At 40.4% G+C, this 21,997-nt stretch overlaps 4 protein-coding genes and 1 long non-coding RNA gene across 5 annotated transcripts; 1 reads left to right on the top strand and 4 right to left on the bottom strand.

Annotated features, from left to right (window-relative positions):
• Positions 1-1,845: 1,845 nt before the first annotated feature.
• LOC311277279 (uncharacterized protein) lies at positions 1,846-12,787 on the top strand. Its single transcript, XM_084387544.1, has 4 exons — positions 1,846-2,977; positions 6,713-6,883; positions 12,272-12,369; positions 12,660-12,787. The coding sequence occupies exons 1-4, from the start codon at positions 2,920-2,922 to the stop codon at positions 12,681-12,683; spliced, it is 351 nt and encodes a 116-aa protein (XP_084243670.1). The 5' UTR covers positions 1,846-2,919; the 3' UTR covers positions 12,684-12,787.
• LOC311277280 lies at positions 2,875-7,175 on the bottom strand. Its single transcript, XR_014625199.1, has 3 exons — positions 7,010-7,175; positions 3,276-3,411; positions 2,875-2,963 (listed from the first exon to the last, which is right to left on the bottom strand). It is a non-coding gene; the product is annotated as an uncharacterized lncRNA (long non-coding RNA).
• On the bottom strand, positions 12,397-14,210 carry LOC311277278 (uncharacterized protein). The gene is made up of 3 exons (XM_084387543.1): positions 13,557-14,210; positions 13,409-13,462; positions 12,397-13,113 (listed from the first exon to the last, which is right to left on the bottom strand). Exons 1-3 carry the CDS (start codon positions 14,111-14,113, stop codon positions 13,065-13,067), a joined length of 660 nt encoding a protein of 219 aa, XP_084243669.1. The 5' UTR covers positions 14,114-14,210; the 3' UTR covers positions 12,397-13,064.
• On the bottom strand, positions 14,012-18,839 carry LOC311277643 (uncharacterized protein; the record flags this gene model as incomplete). The annotated part of the gene is made up of 7 exons (XM_084388012.1): positions 14,012-14,141; positions 15,524-15,703; positions 16,382-16,494; positions 16,584-17,119; positions 17,811-18,285; positions 18,350-18,460; positions 18,550-18,839. The coding sequence occupies 7 exons, from the start codon at positions 18,837-18,839 to the stop codon at positions 14,116-14,118; spliced, it is 1,731 nt and encodes a 576-aa protein (XP_084244138.1). The 3' UTR covers positions 14,012-14,115.
• Positions 18,811-21,041, bottom strand: LOC311277277 (uncharacterized protein). The gene is made up of 5 exons (XM_084387542.1): positions 20,820-21,041; positions 19,917-20,715; positions 19,578-19,796; positions 19,226-19,483; positions 18,811-19,142 (listed from the first exon to the last, which is right to left on the bottom strand). Exons 1-5 carry the CDS (start codon positions 21,030-21,032, stop codon positions 19,108-19,110), a joined length of 1,524 nt encoding a protein of 507 aa, XP_084243668.1. The 5' UTR covers positions 21,033-21,041; the 3' UTR covers positions 18,811-19,107.
• Positions 21,042-21,997: the final 956 nt, after the last annotated feature.

Raw genomic sequence — 21,997 nt, 5'->3', positions numbered from 1 at the left:
TAAAAGTTTTAAATATTTAGGAATAGATGGGAGATATACCTGGAAAAAACATATTGAGGAAATAGATAAAAAATGCAGGAGGGTCTTAAATGTGATGAGGGCAATAGATGGGAAAGAATGGGGAGCAGAAAGAGACTCAATGATAACAATTTATCAAGCCTTGATTAGATCGACAGTTGACTATGGATGCATGATTTATGGGTCAGCGTCAGAATCATTGTTAAAAAAGCTAGATAGAATTCAATATAGAGCTCTTAGAATATGCTTAGGAGCAGTTAAAACAACACCAGTCAATGCATTATTAGTAGAAGCCAATGAAATGCCATTGAAATTACGGAGAGTTAAATTGTCTTTGGTATTTTGGACATCTTTAAAGAGTTACACTGGAGAAAGTATAGCTAAAGATGTTTTAAATAATTGTTGGGAATACTTAAGTAACGAGAGAGGATATGGATGGAAGATAAATCAGTTAGCAGAGAAATATCAGATTGCTAATATGGAATGTAGTGTGTCACCTGTATGGGGAGAGGTTCCGAAATGGATTATTTCTGAGGTTAAAATTTATTTAGGAATATTAGATAAGAAACGGGAATGGGAGGAAATGGGTATGATTAAGTACCAAGTTAATAAATACATACAGGAAAGATTCTATGCAAGTATGCACATCTATACTGATGGATCTTAAGAACCAAGATCAGGAATTACAGGAATAGGAGTATATATTCCAGAGTTTAAAATATCAATAACTAAACGATTAACATCTAAATTGTCAATTTATACTGTTGAAATGGTCGCTATTATAATAGGATTAACATGGGTAGAGGAGGTAAAACCGGACAGAGTAGTCATATGCTCTGACTCTGCTTCTGTCTTAACATCACTGTTTCCTTATTGTACTTCTAGAGAAGATTTGTTGTGGGAAATATTTTCATTATTATGGCGAATACAAAGGATAGGAGTAGAAGTTGGATTCTGCTGGGTGCCAGCGCATGCAGGAGTAGCTGGTAATGAATCTGCTGATGAATTAGCAAAAAATGCTTTAAAAAGGGAAGAAATAGATTTTAATGTTCCATTAAGTAAATGCGAAATCAAATCTATTATTAAGGAAAATATTATTAAAGAGTGGCAGGAAAACTGGAATACAGATAACAAGGGGCGGCATTTATATAATATTAAAAAAATGGTAGGTAAGAAATGTATAAATGGTAGAAATAGGAAAGAAGAGGTTTTAATGACTAGGATGAGACTTGGACACTCAGGACTGAACGCATCGCTCTTTATAATTGGAGTTCATGAGACTGGTTTATGTGAGAATTGTGGGGAGAAAGAAACAGTAGAACGTGATGTACGATTGTAAAAGGTATGATGAGGAAAGGAAGGAGTTGATATCATATTTAAACGACAGAGGGAAGGTTAATAACGATTTGGCATATTTGTTAGGTTATGATTTTAATAGAGATAGAGTAGGATACAGAATGTTAATAGAATACATATATACTACAGGATTAAGTGAAAGGATTTAATATAGAGTAAGGATGCTTTGGTCTATTCCAGGCCGGTCTGGAGGAGCTGAACACGCAGCGCCAGATCGGATATGGGAGATGGAATGAGATGGAGCATCAAATAATTATATATAAGGATTGATATGTGAGGAAGAGGCAAGTGAGAATAAAAAATAAATTAAATAAATAAATAAAAAAGCAAAAACTGATCATAAGAAATCATGACTGCATAACAGCAAAGGTAGGTGGCGGTATGCACTGAGAATGCAATGCGCCAAAAAACGAAAGAGGAAGAAGGAGCCTTGCCATAGCCTGGCTATCTGAAATCACGCCCACCTAGCTCGACGTGATCGAGTTAGCTCAGGCTGGGGAGGTAATGCTATAACGTTATGCTATACTGACAGTACCAAGTCTGCGACTGCACAGGGCCTGACAGTTGATGATGTACAGCCAATTAAAAGTTCCTATTTTTGCCCTTCGAAATATTATAATAGTTAAAAGACATGGCTACAAGTGACGTGAGACTGTGTATCGTGATTCTGTACGTTACTATACTGCTAGTTGAAAATGTATTATGCAGTGACTTAATATTACTCTGAGAGAGTGTGTTTGACAGTGATTTGATCAGAGAGCAGAACGAACGAGCCTTTATTGACGTTTTTAAATCTGAAAACTCCAAAAAGCAACGAAATTGTCAGACATCCATTAGTGCATGTTCACAGAGGAAACCAACTGAAATACAGCGCTGCATTGTTCTCTCGAACGATACTCGACGACAACGACGGAATCCTAAGCCGTGGGCGAAGTAATGGGTGTATTAAATTGTATGAAATAATCCCGAAAAAAAGCACAAAACACTGCAGAGATGGCAAGTTCAGCAGCTAACATTTGCTGAGGTGAAGCGACGGCTAGTAACAGCAGACAAACGGCTAGCATTGACATCAGCCGCAATCCACCTGTCACTCAAGTGGCCACACCCTTAATTATGCAGAACTTTAAATATTAATCAACTAAACGGATGAGTTATAAAAAAATTCACCCCCCTCACAGTTGTTACGAAGGGCAAAATTAGCTGTATAGACCAAAGCCACATTGAGAACCAGGCTGTAAACATGTTTTTTTATGCTGTAAAGTTGGTAATTTTAACATGGGGGAGATACAGATTTGACTCACTTGTGCAGCCAGCCTCAAGCGGCCAGTCAATGAATTGCAGTTTAACTCACTTCCGTGTTGGTTTCAAGAGAGAGACGGGGAGGTTGCCTCTTGGTGGGAACATAGGCATGATCCCCTTCTCATTTCCTCGCTCCTTCGTCCTATGACCCGAAAACCGATCGAGCTCAACCATCTTGAAGGGGATCTCAATTCTCTAATTGAGGAATGAGAAGTGAGGAAGCTTCCAGAGGAATTATGAGCGAGGATGCACAGGTGTATCTTTTGCGGAAGTCTTTCTTGTCGAGAAACCTGTCACAGCACAGGTAGCTATAAATTATACTCCCCCTTCACATCTGTCACAGTAATTTTGTATGTGCTTTACCTTTGCAGTTTAAATAAATATATCACACATATATCAACAGGGCATCTAGCTTCATTAATACATTTATTATTTTCTTAAATAACCAAACTTTAACATCATAAGGGCAGATCCTTTGACTGCAGCTGATGACTCAAGAATATCCCAATATCGGCTACAAAAAAGGGGTGGAGCTGAGACATGAAATGCAATAATGTTAAAATTATATTAAATGGAATATAAGAGAAAAAAAAAAAACTTACCCAATGGAAATGATGAAATCGCACTGTAGAGGTAGATAGACCAATTAGGTTGATTCAGTGATAACTCCGCCCACAAGTTAGACGGGAGAAGACGGAGACGTTGAACTTGGGAAAAGATTTGTTCTGCAGAGAAACCCTGAAAAGAGAAGAATATTAGAGAAATTATTAGTTAAAACCTAGATCTGAAATGTTTAGGAATATATATCGAATGAGATTTGCTGATTTGAGTGAGTTTTGTAACGAGTTATAGACTGAGATCGAATCAATCAACTTTATGTCAGCTGCGTCACACGGAGGAAACAACATCAACTGAGTTGTTTACAAAGGGAATTGGTGAGTTAAATATTCACATTGAATTAAGTGTGCTGTCCGGTTATGTGCAGGCCGCGTTTTTTGTGTGTGTGTGCGCGCGTGCTTTTCGGACTGTGTTCTAGTGATGTTACATTTGACACTGAAGCTTCAAAGCGCGTCTTAAGTAGGCTACGCAGCGCAATTTCTCATGAAGCTCCGTGTCGGAGCGCGTATTGTTTTCGGAGAAACACGCGATCAACGAAAAACGAAGCCTCACATTCTTTCCAGGCACGTGAATGCTTCACTTTGCGTGTCGGAATGTTTGAACCCAGATAACCGTATAGTTCCCCATAAATAGACTAACAGTTAGGCCCTACTTGCATCAAGCAACTCTGTTGGTATTTTTATTTCTGTGTAGTAGGCCTATTAACATAATTGTTACATTTGTTTTATTGCCACACTTTAATGTGTTAATTATATTATCAGAAAACTGAACATTTAGCGTTGTCAGTCTTTTATTTGTGCTTAATGGATAAAACAACGGCACTGCGCATTCAGCTGCTCATAAACATGGCTGCTATAAATTTGACCTTCCACAAGATGGCGCTGTTTTCGACACTCTTGAGAGTCGAATTCTTCGAATCTTTTCCCGAAACATTCAGGGGAAAGCCTCAGTGCTTCTAGGCTTCATTTGCCCATCCCTACTGTGTTCGAGTTATTGAATCACTGACGCTGAACAGCGCATTCGAGGAGAGAATCAGATGGCGGGCCACCCCAAAGAGCGGAATGGACTGAAATTTCTTTTCGCGTCGGGTTGGATAAGTTACATCTTTGAGTTTTTTTCCACACATTATATTTCACAACATTGACTTTCAGAACATTTTAACGCTTGCTCACTGAATGAACTGAGCGCTTTTAAAAAAGGACGTTATCTACTGATCCTTCCGTTTCCATAGAGACTTCCATAGCTCATTCGCAGTGTATGGACCTTTATAATTGTATGTATTCACTGTTCATGTGATGTGTTCTGACATTGATATGTGAAATTTGAATTAGCCTAGTTGATTCTCTCATTTGAGAGAGGTATTTAACTGAACATTTCAGTGCCACAGTGAGAGATTGAATGGTCTAGCATTCAGTAACTTTGATATAATCTGTGGAATAGTTAGAAAAGTAGTTCCTTGTTATAAATTAAAAGGGAAGAAAAGAAAAACTAAAAATTAATAGTAGGCCTATTTAAACAGGGATTTAAAGGAGTGGTTAGAACAGCACAAATATAATACTGAGCAAATAAGAGAAACCAGTGTTCTAAAAGGCAAATTTCCAGAATTTGAATGTGATGTGCTTTGTTTTTTAGTTGTTTTCATTTTCATTTTTTTCTCAACTTACGGATTTTCAAAGGGTCAAATCATTTGAAATTTGATATCATTTTTAATTTTATTTTTTTTGTGTGTTAAAGTAGGCTACATTATTATTTCATGTTTCTTCAAGTGGCTGTTACGTTTTTCATTTCTTGAAGGCCTTATTTGAGTAGTGGAGGATCGAAGCGGACATTGCAATTCGAAATAAACGCGAACATGGAACAAATTTCGAATTTGCAAGTTAAAGAAACTGAATGTAAGTTTTTACCCTGAAAAATTTGTTTCAAGAATCAAGATCATTCTAATGAACACTGACTTATAACACGGTGTAAAGCTCCCTCTAGTGACAAACTGTGTTACTATCTTGATGTTTTTTTTAAAAGGATATAGCTATTATTTACTCTCACTGTCGTATTATAATGCCATATGAGCTTCTTTCTTTTTCACACCACAAAAGGAGATTTTTTTTTTATGTCTTGCTCGCATTCGTCCATATAATGGCAGTGAACAGTGACTTGCTTCAATGCTTTAAAAAAAGAAAAGAAAGAAAAAGCGCCGACTATAAAATCAAGAATTGAACGTCAAATAAAGGTCTTAATTTAACGAGGCGAATGCTAAATGTTGAAAATGGTTTAAAGGTTGTTGCAAATGTAGGCTATTATTCGTATCAGAATCGTAATATGGCCATTCATGAGTGGCACGTGAAATTATACTCATCTTCGTTGGTAAAAGTGAGTATTTCTGGTATTTCTCTGGGTGAGGCCGGGTTTTTGGGTCAGGCGAAACTGGGAAAACAATAACTTTTTTTTTTACATGCATTTAATACCAAAGCTGCATTTATTTGATCAAAAATACAGTAAAAACATTAATATTGTGAATCATTACAATTTTAATTAACTGATAATTAATTAAACGTAATTTATTCCTGTGATGGCAAACCTTGGAAAACAATTACGCCACTAGATGGCGACAAGTGATTGTCTCTTGAGTGTTAAAAACACACCAAGGCTGCATTTATTTGATCAAAATACAGTAAAAACAACAATATTATGAAATATTATTTCAATTTAATTTATTGCTGTGGTGGTAAAGCTGAATTTTCAGCATCATTACTCCAGACTTCACATGATCCTACAGAAATCATTCTAATATGCTGATTTGGTGCTCAAGAAACATTTTTTTATTATCAGTGCGGAAAACCGTTTTATATGCTGCTTAATATTTTTGTGTAAACCGTCATAGACTTTTTTTCAGGATTCTTGGATTTTCTAACATTTCCTAGATTTGATTTAAGGGCCTGAAATACATGTCTGGCATTAGGAGAGGATCTCTCTCAAATGCTTCATATTGAGGTGTTTATTTACTCCCTCAGGTCACCACATATTGCTAAGGGAGACCTTTTTAAATATTTTTATCTATTCTATTTATCTATTCTTTCTCCTCTTTGATCTAACAGTCATTGGCATCACGCTGATGGCTTTATTTACAAAACCTACGGCCTACATAAGCTTTGCAGATACAAACTGATAGGGAAAAATGAAAGAAATTCTGTTAAGATTCTATAAAGATTAATAGATAAGATATATATGGAAACACATGTCAGTGCAGCTAAAGACTTTTTAAAGTTCAAATAGCTAATATTTTGCAACTAGATTACTCCAATGCCATGTGCAATTCAACATCATGTATAGAGGCAGGCATTGATCTTGACGTCAGATCAAATGTTTCTAGTCTTTGAGTGTTGTGGGATTCTCAGACTTCAAGCATTTCACAATGTTTTCACAGGAGAGTTTCCTGGTCTCTGGTCTTTTGTGCTCTTTGCCCCGGAGGAAGTTTCTGCGCTGTCTGCGGGGGAGGGTGCCAGACGCGAGACAAAGAGCTCCTCTGTCACACAGAGACGTCCAATCAGAGCTAGACCAGAGAAGCGCCTTTTGCACAAGTGCAGGAAATACTACGGTAAACCTACATAAACTGCTGGTTTGAAAATATTCTGGGTTTTTTTAAAGGTTTACATGATTATGTTACCATGATTTACAGTCACATTTGATATAAGTGAGTAGAATAAGGGGTTTATCTACTTACCACCTATGAAATGCATAGCTGGAGGTCATGGGTATAAATAGCTCTCCTCAAATCTCTCAGTTCGTGCTTGCTTCGGCAGCACATATACTAAAATTGGAACGATACAGAGAAGATTAGCATGGCCCCTGCGCAAGGATGACACGCAAATTCGTGAAGCGTTCCTCATTTTTATTAATTATGAATTATTAATGATGAATTTACTGTAATTTTTCATGTTTTACACTGTATCAACTGAAAAACCCAGTGTTTACGCGTGCAGTACGCAGACCAACCGCTGGAGAGCAGCATCGCACTGGCAGTCTCGCACTAGACAAATGCTTTGCTGCATACCTCGGTTGTAACGAGTGGTTATTTCAGTCAAAGTTGCTCTTCTATCAGCTTGAATCAGTCGGCCCATTCTCCTCTGACCTCTAGCATCAACAAGGCATTTTCGCCCACAGGACTTCCGCATACTGGATGTTTTTCCCTTTTCACACCATTCTTTGTAAACCCTAGAAATGGTTGTGCATGAAAATCCCAGTAACTGAGCAGATTGTGAAATACTCAGACCGGCCCGTCTGGCATGCCACAACCATGCCACGCTCAAAATTGCTTAAATCACCTTTCTTTCCCATTCTGACATTCAGTTTGGAGTTCAGGAGATTGTCTTGACCAGGACCACAGCCCTAAATGCATTGAAGCAACTGCCATGTGATTGGTTGATTAGATAATTGCATTAATGAGAAATTGAACAGGTGTTCCTAATAATCCTTTAGGTGAGTGTATATACAGTGCTATGCATAAGTTTAGACACCCATATTAAAGTTGACTTAAAAGAGGAATAAAAAATCATCTTTTGGAAACTAAACCTAATGCCTTAATTTAAAAAATTAGGAAAAATCCAACCTTTAAGGACACCAATTTTCTTTGTGAATGAATAATGCATCGTAAATAAATAAATGTTCTTCCTTAAAATACAGAGTGCATAAGTTTGGACACTCCTATGTTAAATTCCCATAGAGGCAGGCAGATTTTTATTTTTAAAGGCCAGTTACTTCATGGATCCAGGATAATATGCATCCCTATAAAGTTCCCTTGGCCTTTGGAATTAAAATAGCCCCACATCATCACATAGCCTTCACCATACCTAGAGATTGGCATGGTTTTATTTCAGTTAGCCTAATAGCTAGTTTGATTTGCATTGAGAGATGATCTTATGGAAAGTACCCCATGCCAATCTCTAGGTATGGTGAAGGCTATGTGATGATGTGGGGCTATTTTAATTCCAAACGCCAAGGGAACTTTATCAGGATGCATAGTATCCTAAAAATATATATTTTTAAATACTTTAAAAAAAAATCTGCCTGCCTCTATGGGAATTTAACATAGGGGTGTCCAAACTTATGCACCCTGTATTTTAAGGAAGAACATTTATTTATTTACGATACATTATTCATTCACAAAGAAAATTGGTGTCCTTAAAGGTTGGATTTTTCCTAATTTTTTAAATTAAGGCATTAAGTTCAATTTCCAAAAGATGATTTTTTATTCCTCTTTTTAGTCAACTTTAGCATGGGTGTCTAAACTTATGCATAGCACTGTAAATGAGCAAAACTTGGCCACTAAATATTTAATATTCAATTATTTTAATGATCACAATTAAAGTTTTAATTTTATTAAATTGAACAAGCGCAACATTCAGCATTCAATCAAAAAATATGTTTTATTAATAATAATGTTATTTCAACATACTATCTCGTTATTTCGCCATAATATGTGCGCGTGCAACAAGCAAGAAGTGCATTTGTAAATCCGGTGACGCGTGCATTGATTTTTATTAATAAACTTCTGACAGTGTCGACTCGGCTGCAAAGATGAAGTTGACGATCGCCATCTCCGTAGTGAACGCGCCTATAGAGAGAAATGCACATAATAATCAGAGAGTAGCCTTTTTCTTTCGTTTTAAGTTATTTCGTTTAAAGACTTTTCAAGCTTTGTGTATTTGATGTATTTCTCATGTCTGTGTGAGGCATAGACTGAGTTTCGTTAAGTTAGGATGAGATGCGCTCCAGTTAACGTGCAATAGGTAAGTGACCGCGCGGGCGCCTCCATGATTATATTAACAGGCAATTTGTTGATGAATAAAATTGATTAAAATTAAGATACAATTTATACAAAACGAAATTCACTTTAAAGAAAGACTTTAAACAGTTGACATTTTCACAAATTCCAGTGTCCTTCCACACCTCCATCCCCAGTTTGCAAGGAAGAAACAAGCCCTTGAGCCCAACTCATGTGTGCAAAACTCACACATACATAAGATTTGTGGAATTCTATGTATAATAATCATGGATGTACTGTTTGAAGATTGACAGGGAGAGGACAAGCATACCGTTAGGACTGTACTTACAGGTTACAAGCGTCACACTGTTTTTTTCCATTAAAAGGTTTGAGTACAATCGGAAAAAAATCTTAAGTTAGGAACAACACAGCACATCACAGCCAAAAGTGGGTATTGAGGATCAACTCCTGCATATTGTACATTTTAAACACAAGGGTTATTTCAAATAATATCTAAAGAGTACAGCACATTCACAGTTCATTTTCTGTGCGAGAATCACAGTTCATTTTCTTCCTCCAAGCAGAGAAATGTACACTTAACTTATAAAAAAACAACTTGACTACTACCATCCACAGAGTAAATGTAATCCCATGCTGTCTGGTTTAGATTTCGTTCGTGTGAACATCCATACGCAGCACAAAAGTCCGGCGTCATCCATGAATTCGAAGTACAGGTGGAGATAGCAGCGTTACCTAGCTACTTCCTATGACAAGACCCCTGTTCAAAGATGGCGGCGGTTTTGACGCATGTTTAGAACCCCAAGGCGACATCTAGTGTATATATCTATGACTGGCTCACAGCTGAATTTACATCTTCAGCTCGGGTTCAAAGTTGTTACAGGAAAAGAAACTGTTTGCTTTCAAGAAGAAAATGGTGTAAATATTCGCAATGACTGCATTTAACATCCTGCTGTTTCCTTAGATGATCTAATCTAATCTAATTTGACAGTTATTAATGTTTAAGCATCGTTAATGTTAACTCTGAATCTTCATTCCTTTCGACTCAAAACCATCAGAAATCGACACGAATTTAATCCAGTATGATTATATAGTATTAATTCTAATGTATAAAATAAATGTCGTTTCCGCATAGATGTGTCAAATTTTCGTCGTTTTCCTTGGCTCTTCTTTTTTTCTTTTGTAACGTTACCTGAAAACGCAGAGCAAAACGAGAATTAGTGGAATTTTAATTTCCACTCACCGCAAACAAAACTTAAACGTTGTTAGTTACTAAATAAATGTTGTCGCATGATCTTGCTTCGTAATTCAGAAGAATTACATGACACACGTTCTCCGCTGCATTCAAGACGAAAACTTTTCTTCTTTCGAGCATCATCTGACAGATCAGATTGTAGACCAGAAACATCTTAAAATTCCATGTTTAAAACGACATTATGCTAGATTTGAGAGATTGTCTAAATTGTGTATTGCAAAAACTAATCACAAGGAGTAGTTACATTTGTAAATATGACTGGATGTCATTTGTCAATCGTATTTCTCTAGACATCAATTTAAACATTCATAACAATTATCTGCAATTTTTAGAGAGTACTGTGAGTGAAAAGAAAGCAAGAAACACGTACAGGTTACTATTTCTTCATTAAAAATAATAATATATATATACACTAGCCTACCGTTCAAAAGTTTGGGGTCAGTAAGATTTTTAATGTTTTTAAAAGAAGTATCTTCTGCTCACCAAGGCTGCATTTATTTGATTAAAAATACAAACAAAAACAGTAATATTGTGAAATATTATTCCAATTTAAAACAGCTGTTTTCTATGTGAATATACAGTAAGGTGTAATTTATTCCTGTGATCAAAGCTGAACTTTCAGCATCATTACTCCAGTCTTCAGTGTCACATGATCCTTCAGAAATCATTCTAATATGATGATTTGATGGTCAAGAAACATTTATGATTATTATCAATGTTGAAAACAGTTATTTACATTTTTATTTCATGATGCTATGATGAATAGAAAGTTCAAAAGAACAGCATTTATCTGAAATCTAAAGCTTTTGTAACATTAAACACTACCGTTCAAAAGTTTGGGGTCAGTAAGAGTTTTAATTTTATTTTTGGGGGAAAGAAATAAAATAAATCAATACTTTTATTCATCATGGATGAGTTAAACTGATCCAAAGTTACAGTAAAGACATTTATAATGTTAGAAAATATTCTATTTTAAATAAATGCTGTTCTTTTGAACTTCCCATTCATCAGAGAATTTAGAAAAAAAAATGTGTACACAACTGTTGATAATAATAATGAATGTTTCTTGAGCATCAAATCATCATATTAGAATGATTTCTGAAGGATCATGTGACACTGAAGACTGGAGTAATGATGCTGAAAATTCAGCTTTGATCACAGGAATAAATTAGTTTAAAATATATTAAAATAGAAAACAATATTTCACAATATTACTAATTACAAATAAATGCAGCCTTGGTGAGCAGAAGATACTTCTTTTAAAAAAATTTAAAAATCTTTTTGAACGGTAGAGTATATATTTTCAAAATGCCATGTTTTCACCTCTTTTTTTTCTTCTATTGGATCAATTTGAATTGGAATTTGAACAATTATTCATTTAAATATATATACTTTTATTAAAAAGCAAAATAATCACCATCAATCTCGTGTTTACATCTCAGGTAGAAAATTCAGGAGAATCAAAGGTGTGTTTACCAAATATTTACACCAAAACAGCTGAAATCATCATTTGTACAGCCACTATATAATAAGGACAATAAGACAGACAACTGGGAAGGAGAGAGAATGAAATGCCATGCATATCAAGCACAGAAAGACTAATTAAACATTCTTGACGTTATCAAACTTAAAAGAAAAGAATGCAACCAAGGTTTTAGAAGTATATCACCGCCTGAATGACAAAATCTCAGGCACACTCTTAATGAAACGTCATAGTAATGCAACCATTTTGTGGTTTCTCTATGATGCCTGCAAAGTTGGTTATTTTTTCTTTTTAAACAGGCAGGGAATGGTCTGTCTCTAGAATGTGTTTAGTTTTTAGTTCTTCTTTTAGGTCACTTTTAGGAAAATTGCTGCTGCTGCATCTGGTTCAGATGTGTGGACCGCAAATTTGGATAACAGCCTCACTTTCTCATGAACGTGCACTTATTTTTCTGCTTTATCTGCAGGAAGGACTGGTGTAGTAGAACAAACCCTTGGCAAATGCTGCATGCAAACCTGCAAAGCCAGTTTATGGGCTAGAAAATCTAAGGATTACACTAGTGTGGTAAAGTACATGGAAAATGCATTTACACATCTCTCTCTGTGTTGGTAACAAGTTGCTATAAAGGCTACCTGCATTGTTTTAGCATTTTACTCACCTCCTTCTCAACATCCTACATTTAAAAAAAAAAAAAAAAAAAAAAAAAAAAAAACCACATCAGCTACAATCATGTTTGATTGTGTTTTATTTGTTGTAAAATACACCTTGAAAGTCTCGTCAATGAATGTTAACCACAGGCTTTATTTTGCTCCTAAATTGAAACCCATGGCTTAGAAATGCTACTTCTCTTGCAGGGTTTGGTCTTCAAACAGCTCTAGAAAGTATAGCGGCAAAAGCAGGTCAGGGAACAGCTGCTGCCGTCGAGCCCACCGGAGGAGGTTTGCCTTGATCACGCTGTACTGCCTGTCCGGATGCATACTGCTGAATGGCAAACTCAGAGGTTGAGTGGCCATGCCGGACCGGTTCCTGATGTTTTGACAGCACAGGAGGGTGGAGTTCAGAGACCAAAACCACTGGAAACTTCTCATGGTGGACGGCATCTAGTTGGTTCAGGATATCCAGTGACCAGGACCGGCACTCAAGGTACTCAGTACCCATGCCATGCTCTGACGGGTTGTCCCACAGAGTGACAATCTCATCTACTTTCTCCTGAGTGACGAAGCCCTGATGGCACAGCTCAACCAGTCTGTTTGCCAGCTTTATGACATGGTCATACCCAGCTTGGCCATCTGGTCCCACACTCTCCACCTGGGCATCAAAAGAAATGAATACACATTGCAGTTGAGCTCCAAATTCAAGGGGCTCGTCAAAGCTCAAGTCCTCAAACCCCTCATCCCCCTCCTGGTCCTCATCCCGAAGCTCATCTGGGGTGTCAGGATCTGCAGCAAAGTGTTCCTCAAATGCTCTATTGGTTTTGGAATACAAGTATTGCACATCAATGAGCTCACCTATAGAAAAACAGAGTGCGTAACGCTGATGTTTTAACAACACATGGGTGAAATACAGCTGCTAACCATAAGTAGCATGTGCATGGCCACAATACCTGTGTATACGCCCGGGCTGGTGTAATCCTGAACCGCCTTGAAGGTCATTGTGCCTTTTGTACAGAAAAGACAATAATTATCTATGTGTGAAAATGATAATGAATATGAAAACAGATGCAAACATGAACAATTAATTAATGAACCTACCACCGGGAGATTGTGAGTTGGTTTATGCTGGAGGACAGCTGTCGCATGAAGGCCCCGTACAGCTGGTGGCTCTCAGAAACAACACCTGCTGCGAACCGCCGCATCAGGTGCCAGATGTCAAGACGAACCACCATCTGGGCCCACTCGGGAAACATGGCAGCAGTCTTGGATCCGCCGACGCTAGAGCAACAGTCTCGGTCCACGTACATGAGTTCGGGGGGTGGTGCGCCTGCGAGTCGGTACCGCTCCATAAGCCCAGCCGCCATACGGAGCAGGCCCTCGCCCTCACCAGCAGTGAGAACGCAGTTCAGGACCTGCCCATGCTCGTTGCCCACATCCGTGGCCCAGGCGGCTGTGTCGGAAGCAGCCCCGGTGAAGGGGACCTTTGGCATTTCCGGGAGTGGTGGCAATTGTGGCCGGATGTTTCCAGAGGTCATGAAGTGCTGGCACTCGCCGAGGTACTGAATGGACCGTCGCATCCAGACTTCGCTGTGGCTCTCACACAGCTTCCTGTACAGCTGAGTTGCACTGTTCCCCAAAGAGCGCTCCCTCAGCATCACTACAACCACAAGGTCACAGGAAAGCCTGGAGAAATAGGAGATTTTTTTTTTTTTTAATGATGTAAAAGTACCTTTTTTTTTTTAATGATGTAAAAGTACCTTTTTTTATAATATATATATATATATATATATATATATATATATATATTGTTTATTGAATTTTTCTTAAGATACAAATATAACAAGACATCAACCCCCCCCCCCCCCCCCCCCCTATAAAACAGGACCATACTATAATAAGGCAGATTTGTGAAAAGAAAAATAGCAACAACATTATATAATGTATAAAATAACATTTCCAAAAGATGAAGAGGATGACAAAAAAATAAGGTTAAATGTCCAGAAAGTTACACAGTTACATTGTTCCTTGTAATATAATAGGGCGAAGACAAGGTTCCAAAGCGTCCAGATATGGGGTCCAGACTTTGTAAAACTGGCCTGTTTTTCCATGTAACAGTGCCGAGTACCGGCGTTGGCCATAAGGGGGCTGTCGGAGGCACTTTTCTCCCGCTCCCGCTGGTGGCTGATATATATTGATATATCATAATATACTAGTACTACACATTCACTATTGAAATATTAACGTTAACAAATTAACATAACGTGACACAACAGGTAAATAAATAATGACCCCAGGGTTAGCCCCCTATGCATTGGCAGCCATTAAACAAACAGGCTTATTGTTAATGCATAAAACATACATTTAACCTTTTATATTTTGATATCACGTGGTGATATTATAATCTTAAGGGTCTAAAGATACTAACTGTATGGTCTTTTCATAATTTAATTTTGTTTTCAGAGATCGTCACATGTTGTAATTAAACTGTAGCATCCTAGCTACAGTCCCATTCATTTCCAATGCAATGCATAACATTACATGCTAGCGATCTCTCAAAAATGTATTTAATCTTTGATCAGACTACCTGGTTATCTTCCTTAGACCCTGTAATTGTTAGATGTAGTTACTACAGTTTGGAGTCGAAATTCCAAGTGTAAATATGGTTTAAATGTGTAAACAGGACGCCTGACGTTGACGTTGACGTTAATGTTAATTAACTAACGTTATCTTTTAAATATCAAAACCAGCGATTGACGGCAAGACGTAACAATACATCGACAAATTCCATGTCAGTACATTGTCTTCCCAGAGTACTTTTACAATGTTATATCAGTACATTCGTAATATTCAATTTATTTTTGTTTTACTCTGCTATGTAAATACTATGACAAACGCTCGATAATCCGAGCTGCTGATTGGCCTAAAACTGAAAACGCTCGATAAACGCTCGATTATCCGAGCTGCTGATTGGCCTAAATCTGAAAACGCTCGACAAACGCTCGATTATCCGAGCTGCTGATTGGCCCAAATCTGAAAACGCTCGACAAACGCTCGATTACACTAACCGCTGATTGGCTGGCATCCAGAGACCATTGCTGGGCATAGAGAGGAACCTGATGGATGTTCTCTGTGGGCCCCCTGTGCCCCCCAGAGCCACAGTGAGCGCACAGTGACCCTGAACTCCAGGGTAATGCTCCCCAAACCCCAATGGGGTCGTTTGTGGGGTTGTGGGATGCTTGTACAGCCTAAAAGAGACAAATTGTTGAATTTGGCATAGTCTGGGGGCGGATTTGGCAGGGTGCTTGAGACTTGCATATTAAGTAGCCATGTGCTTCCTGAGGCATGCATGTTAAGTAGCCATGTGCTATTGTCACAGTATCATTTATCATATCATAAAATATGCACAATATATTGTTATATATGCAAAATATATTATATTGTATAATACATTGTTAAATAAGTGTATTAAATAAATGTAAATAGTAAACTGTAATATTGAAATTACGAATATCATGGAAAAGTTTATTTATTTCCATAATTCCATTCAAAACATTAAACTTCCATAGATTATGTTTGATTAACAGCTGTTTTCGTGGGTTTTATGAGCTGGACGCCCAAATTATGTACAAATAAACAACTAAACAACTAAATACTTGAAATTGTTTAAGTTGTGAACAGCGTTAATTAAGTCAAGTCCCCTTAATTTATATAGTGCTTATCACAATACAGATTGTTTAAAAGCAGCTTTACACCATGCAAAAATAATGCAAAAATAATTAAATATTCAAACTCTGCTTTAAAGCACCTCTAAAAAGACTATCAGCTCAAGTGTTGGATCAGTTCAGGTCAATAACTGTTAAGTTTATGCAAGAATTTTAATATAAACCCTACAAAAACAAAACAAAGTTAAGTTAGATTCATGCCTGGAGGCGCTGATTCTGGCAGCATCTCAGCGTCTCTCCTCCGTATGTACTTCTGCAGAGTTTCCATCTTTGTACCCGGTCTGGCAGTCTGCTTTTTCATCCACTTGATGAAGCTGAAATGGAGGGACACATAATTAGCTCAAGCTCCAACACTACACATTCTCTACTGTCTGCATCCTCTGTTAGAGATGTGAACACATACCCTTTTCTGTCGCGGTCCGTCGCCTCATAAAGGTCCTTAAATGACATGGTGGCAAATTTGCCAAATCCAACGACCACCTGGTCTTCCTGGGCTGGTGTGCCAAAGCCCTCTCTGACCCGGCGCTCACTTATGGCAGCCACCATGTCAGGAAACAGGCCTGCATACCTCAGCAACACGTCCTTGTTGCTCATGACAGCAGACTGGGTGGTGTCGCCGCCCTCCCGCTCCCGCTGATGCACGGCCAGCACCATGGATGTGTAACCAACATCATTGGACAGTAACCATTTAAAGGTTTTACCCCGGTACTGGCCGAACTGCAGGGCGCTTTCACTCAGCACAAGCTGGTGAATGGACGTGTCACCTCCCGCTGCTGCCACGCGAGCGATGGCCTCCTCCTTCACCCTCGCAGCAGGCCATGAGCGTCCCGGGGTGGGATTTTTCCTGTAGGCAGCAGCAAGAGCCGCTGCCTCAGGTGAGGGTTTCAGGGTGAGCTCACCAGAAGTCTCCCTGTGGAACTGGGCACTGTAATCCATCATCTACAAGACACAAAAGAAATAAATGACACAGTGCTGTTAAAACACTTACTAAGTAAATTAGTACACTTGTCAGATCTACAGTAGTGGCCAAAAGTGATGTCCAAGGGGACATTTGTGCAACATTTGCTTGTATTGTACCCTACAAGTTTAATTAAACCATCAAAATAAAAGGAATATGTTGGTTCAAGTATTTAATTTGGCAAAAAAATAATGTTGATCTCTAAAGATTAGGCTAAAGTTGATCTCAAAATATGGGTTTTGTTTCACTATGCCACTACAGTATCCGTTAGAACTTTAAATTGGAAACCTGTGCATGACCCTGCAAAGCTTTGCTTTCTGTCTCACATCCCCCCAGCCACAGGTCACAACTGGAGGTCAATTTCACACCCTGCTGTTACCTCACTCTTGCAAAGTATAACTGTACAACATGTATATAACCTCTCAGAATACTGATGTGGTTATGCTTTAAGTATATATGAAGAGTTCAGATGCAAAAGCCTCTAAGTGCCATCTGAAATTTTCTTATTGAATGATCATTTTTATCAAGCTCGTGTATATATATATATATATATATATATATATATATACATATATATATACATATATATATATATATATATATATATACATATATATACAATATATATATATATACAATATATATATATATATATATAAATAAATTATTTACACCAAAGGATTTTCTTTCTTTCTCCTCTCCTGCAGCCACTTTTCCACAGTGTGCTGTGGCACAGAAGAAGAAACTGCCCACCCTGGTGTGCCCAAACTCTTTTGATCTGGGCTGCCCACATCGACTACATGTGTACTTTTTGCGTTCACGTTTCTGTGGAGGGGGCAGCCCTTGTTTTTGAGCTGCAAACTCTTCTGCCTTCCTCTTTCTCCACAAAGTTGTTCTGCTCAAGGCAGAGAGGGATGCTGATGATGGGGCAGAGGGATGCTGATGGTGGTGCAGAGAGGGATGCTGCAGAGAGGGATGCTGCAGAGAGGGATGCTGCAGAGAGGGATGCTGATGGTGGTGCAGAGAGGGATGCTGATGGTCGTGCAGAGAGGGATGCTGATGGTCGTGCAGAGAGGGATGCTGATAGTGGGGCAGAGAGGGCGGGTGTTGACGCGGTGGGAGGACGTCGCTGCCCACGTCGTATGGCCTGACCTGAAAGGTCAGGGTTTAAGACAAACGGGAAAGGGGATCCAGGTGCAGAGGCCACTGACGTCTTCTGTTTGGCTACAGGAAGCAGGGTGTCAGACACCATGCTGATCTGAGGTAAGGGCACGCTCAGAGCCAGCACGTCTGCTTCCAACTTCTTCCTGTAGTTGTTGTACCTGTTTAAAATGGCACAATTAATAGAATGCACAGAATATGAGAATAGTAAAATTCATTTTATAGCTGGCTTTAAAAAAAAACTACTTACCAGACAGAAAGAGTCCGCTGATTGACCTCAAACAGCTGAATCCTTGTCCTTCCCCTCAGTGCTGGGCAGTTCCCCACCAGCCTCCGTATGGCCTGGTAGTCCTGTAGGATGGCAGCCCAGCGGTTCAATGAAACGCCCCACTTCACATTCCCCGCTGGATGAATGGAGCAAAGCTCCAGACATACTGCCTCTACAACTCGACTAATATTAGGCCATTGCGCAGGACCCGAACCCTGCCCCAGCACACACCTGTAAAATAAAATAGGCAATTTTGAAGCATAAAAAAACATATAGTCATCTGTATTATTAAAGCTCTGTGTGCAAATATTAACTTACCGCTTCAGGCTCCTCTTTCCATGGCAGGTGGAGGTTTTGGAGTGGGTGGCCTTGAACCTGCCCTGCACGAGTCTCTCCTTGTGTCTCGCCGGATGGGAAACCCCCTTTTTGTCACTGTCCAGCGGCCTGTCCCACAGCCGAACAATGCCAGTGGCTTCCCTATCTGAGACACAAGGCTTTTCTCTGAGCTCAACAAGGTACTTGGCCAGGTCCACCACTCTATCAAAACCCGGTGTCCCGTCTGGTCCTCTGCACACCTAACAAGAAGAAAGAAGAAGTTAGTATGGATGCAAAAAAGTCCTCCATATGATGGCATGGAAAGGGATGCCTGCATACATACAAACATCGTCTTGGGGCTCAGGTGGCAGGTCCTGGGAGGACTGAGAGGGTGACGGTGAATCCCGAGTCAAGCGTATAGCTTCCTTGGTGGATAATAAAGACAGAGTTGAGATGGTGTGGTCCTGCTCCTCTGCTTCATCGCCAAATCTCTCATCTTCTACATCCACCAAGTCGTCTGGGGCATCTGGGTCCCGCCCAAAGTCCTCCCTGAACTCCCAGGACTGCTGCGAACACAGGTACTCCACCCCGATGAGCTCGCCTGACAAAACAAAATGAAATAGAAAACAAGGTTCTAAAACAGACGCCTGTGCATTACAAAGAAAACAACAAAGCATGGCATTATAGACACATACCCGTATACTGTCCTGGCTTTGAATAGTCTTTTACAAGACTACAGCCAAGAAGACGCTGACTGAGCTCATTGAGGCTGTGCTGGAGCGAGCCACTGTAGCAGCGCAGCGGCGATGGGGCCTCGTGAGTAACCACCTCAGCAGCAGCAGCACGGTCCTCGTTCCACCGCTCCAAACCCTCAAGCAGATAAGCCTGGAAATTTTCCAGGTTAGCGCTCTTTCCTGATTTAAAAAAAAAGGAAACATTAACACTAATTTATAATTACAAAAGACATGAACAAGACACATTGAGACACACACAAAAAAAAAAACACACACATTGAAGTGGATGTGTATTCTTACCGGGTATGAAGCAGTTGAGGTGGTTGTGGAAGGACTCCAGGGAAGTGGACCCCCGAGCGCAGCGGTAGACAGGAAGAGTGACCCCTCCCTTTGTCATACTCCCTGTCTGGGTGTACAGCTGCACACCAGGGGGGTCCTGGATGCAGGGAAGATGGCGTCTTTGAGTGTCCCAGATGACGTCCATCCTCTCCTGGTCCACCAAGGGGATGCCCATGGTTTCCCTGGCGTCCTTGAAGGCCTCCAGCAACTCACCGATCAGCTGCTCTGTCTCTTCCACGCCACGTGTGCAGCGTCGACAGTGCAGCGCCAACTGTCGGGAGGTGAGCCTGCTGGTTAGCTGGTCCTCAGTGAGGCCTCTGATGCCCTGCCGTTGCTCCAGCTCCCTCATTTTTGCCTCCCTCAGCAGAGCCACATCTCCCTCATCCCAGACGAAAATGCAGGCGGAGAGCTTCGCCATGAACAGACCGTAGAGCGGGTGGCTGTCAGTGTGCAGACCTGCGGCGAAGCGCCGCATGAAGTGCCACGCATCAAGACGTACCACCACATCGCTCCAGCCGCTGAACATGGCACCTGCCCTGGAGGTGCCCACAGAAGAGCAGCAGTCTCTGTCCACATAAAGGAGTGTGGGGGGAGCGACTCCAGCCGCCTCGTACCTATTCACCAGGCCTGTGGTCATGGGCAGCAGTCCCTGACCCTCATGTGAGGTAAGCACAGACATGAGGACCTGTCCGTGCTCATTGCCCACATTGGTGACCCAGGCTGCGGTCCCAGCTGCAGCTCCCGCCAGTTTTTTGGCCACCTATTGTTGAAAAACAGAAAATTCAGTACAGATAACCTAAAAAATATTTATATACACCTGTACATACACATTTGGGTATATCTAATATTTGATTAATATGCTACCTTTTTTGTGGAGTCCATCTTCAGGATGGACCCAAAGACAGAGGTGACCCTGGCTTTGAGCTCACCATACCGGGACCGGATATCCTCTGCGTGGACATAGAGGAGCCACTTGGCAGTTGGTACAGGCGGCTTGGGTGGTGGAGGTGAGATGGGCTGTGTGGTGGTGCCCTGGAACCGGTCACACACAGAGAGGTATTGCAGGGACCTCTCCATCCATTCCTCACTATGCTGTTCACATAGCTTGTGATATAACAGAGACGCTGTTGCCGAGAGAGCGCTCCCTCATCAACTTTGCCACATGCATATCACAAGAGAACCTATTAAAACACACAGACAAAGGCAAAGTTTATTAAAGTTTCTTTAAAGTGTTATTTTTTTCCAGAGCAGAGGAAAGGTGCGTTGTTTCCCATAGAAAAAGACAAAAAACTGTACAGACTTTGACTTCTGTGCCACTTCTTCTGGCAAGACAGTATCGCAATGGCTGTCTGAGAAGAGAAGAATTGCAGCTGCAGACAATGTGGCTGATGTGCCCAGGACAACGGCCTGGAGGAGAAAGAAAAAGGAAAAGGCGATTTCCCTAGGCCTGCCGCAGAAAAGACCGAAAAAGTGTCTGTCCTTCATCTCCCTCAGCCAGTCCTCCACACTCTTACCCGCCGCGGCAGAGCAAAAAAGTACATTGCCGTAGCGGGTGTGTCCGGTCTCCCTCCGCTTTGGCTGGCCACATTTCCTGCACCTCTGTACTTGTGGCACGCCGGCCCGGGCAGCGACGACTGTTCCTGCCGCTTCCCTCTGCTCAGCCTTCTTCCTCCTCAGCCATTCAGGGTCCAAGCTGACGTCCTGCAGCACTCTGCCCGTCTGGGAGTACAGGTACTCGATGCCGATGAGTTCCCCTGAAGTACAACAACACAAATCGCATCAGTCAGTCTGGTACAAATATCATTCAGTGTGGACATGTGTAAGCGCGGTGGCTTGAGTGTTCTTACCGGTGTACTCCCTGGGCTTGGTGTAATCCTTGACCACACTCGTGCCAAGCTTTGGCAGAGCTGGTCAAGGGGGCCATTGTAGGAGCGGAGCAGCGGCCGTCCCTCCTGTGCCATGGACGCCGCCCTGTCCTCGTTCCACTGCGTCAACCCCTCCAGGAGAAATGCCTGGAAGTGCCAGGGATTGGCACTTTCTCC

Source organism: Rutilus rutilus (genome assembly GCF_951802725.1).
Source record: "Rutilus rutilus genome assembly, chromosome: 18".
Lineage (NCBI taxonomy): Eukaryota > Metazoa > Chordata > Actinopteri > Cypriniformes > Leuciscidae > Rutilus > Rutilus rutilus.
Note: the sequence above shows the minus strand (reverse complement) of the source record. Positions and strands in the feature narration are given on the sequence as shown.

What these genes read in the sequence shown, in the direction of transcription:
- LOC311277279 (XM_084387544.1), top strand. Translation starts at nt 2,920, where the DNA reads ATGCACAGGTGTATCTTTTGCGGAAGTCTTTCTTGTCGAGAAACCTGT. An exon ending in AGAAACCTGTCACAGCACAG is followed by an intron (nt 2,978 to 6,712) that starts GTAGCTATAAAT and finishes ATGTTTTCACAG; the next exon opens with GAGAGTTTCCTGGTCTCTGG. An exon ending in CTAAGGATTACACTAGTGTG is followed by an intron (nt 12,370 to 12,659) that starts GTAAAGTACATG and finishes CTTCTCTTGCAG; the next exon opens with GGTTTGGTCTTCAAACAGCT.
- LOC311277278 (XM_084387543.1), bottom strand. Translation starts at nt 14,113, where the DNA reads ATGCTGAGGGAGCGCTCTTTGGGGAACAGTGCAACTCAGCTGTACAGG. An exon ending in CAACTCACAATCTCCCGGTG is followed by an intron (nt 13,463 to 13,556) that starts GTAGGTTCATTA and finishes TCTGTACAAAAG; the next exon opens with GCACAATGACCTTCAAGGCG. An exon ending in CAGCCCGGGCGTATACACAG is followed by an intron (nt 13,114 to 13,408) that starts GTATTGTGGCCA and finishes TTTGATGCCCAG; the next exon opens with GTGGAGAGTGTGGGACCAGA.
- LOC311277277 (XM_084387542.1), bottom strand. Translation starts at nt 21,032, where the DNA reads ATGGAGAGGTCCCTGCAATACCTCTCTGTGTGTGACCGGTTCCAGGGC. An exon ending in AGATGGACTCCACAAAAAAG is followed by an intron (nt 20,716 to 20,819) that starts GTAGCATATTAA and finishes TTTCAACAATAG; the next exon opens with GTGGCCAAAAAACTGGCGGG. An exon ending in TGAGCCCCAAGACGATGTTT is followed by an intron (nt 19,143 to 19,225) that starts GTATGTATGCAG and finishes TCTTCTTGTTAG; the next exon opens with GTGTGCAGAGGACCAGACGG.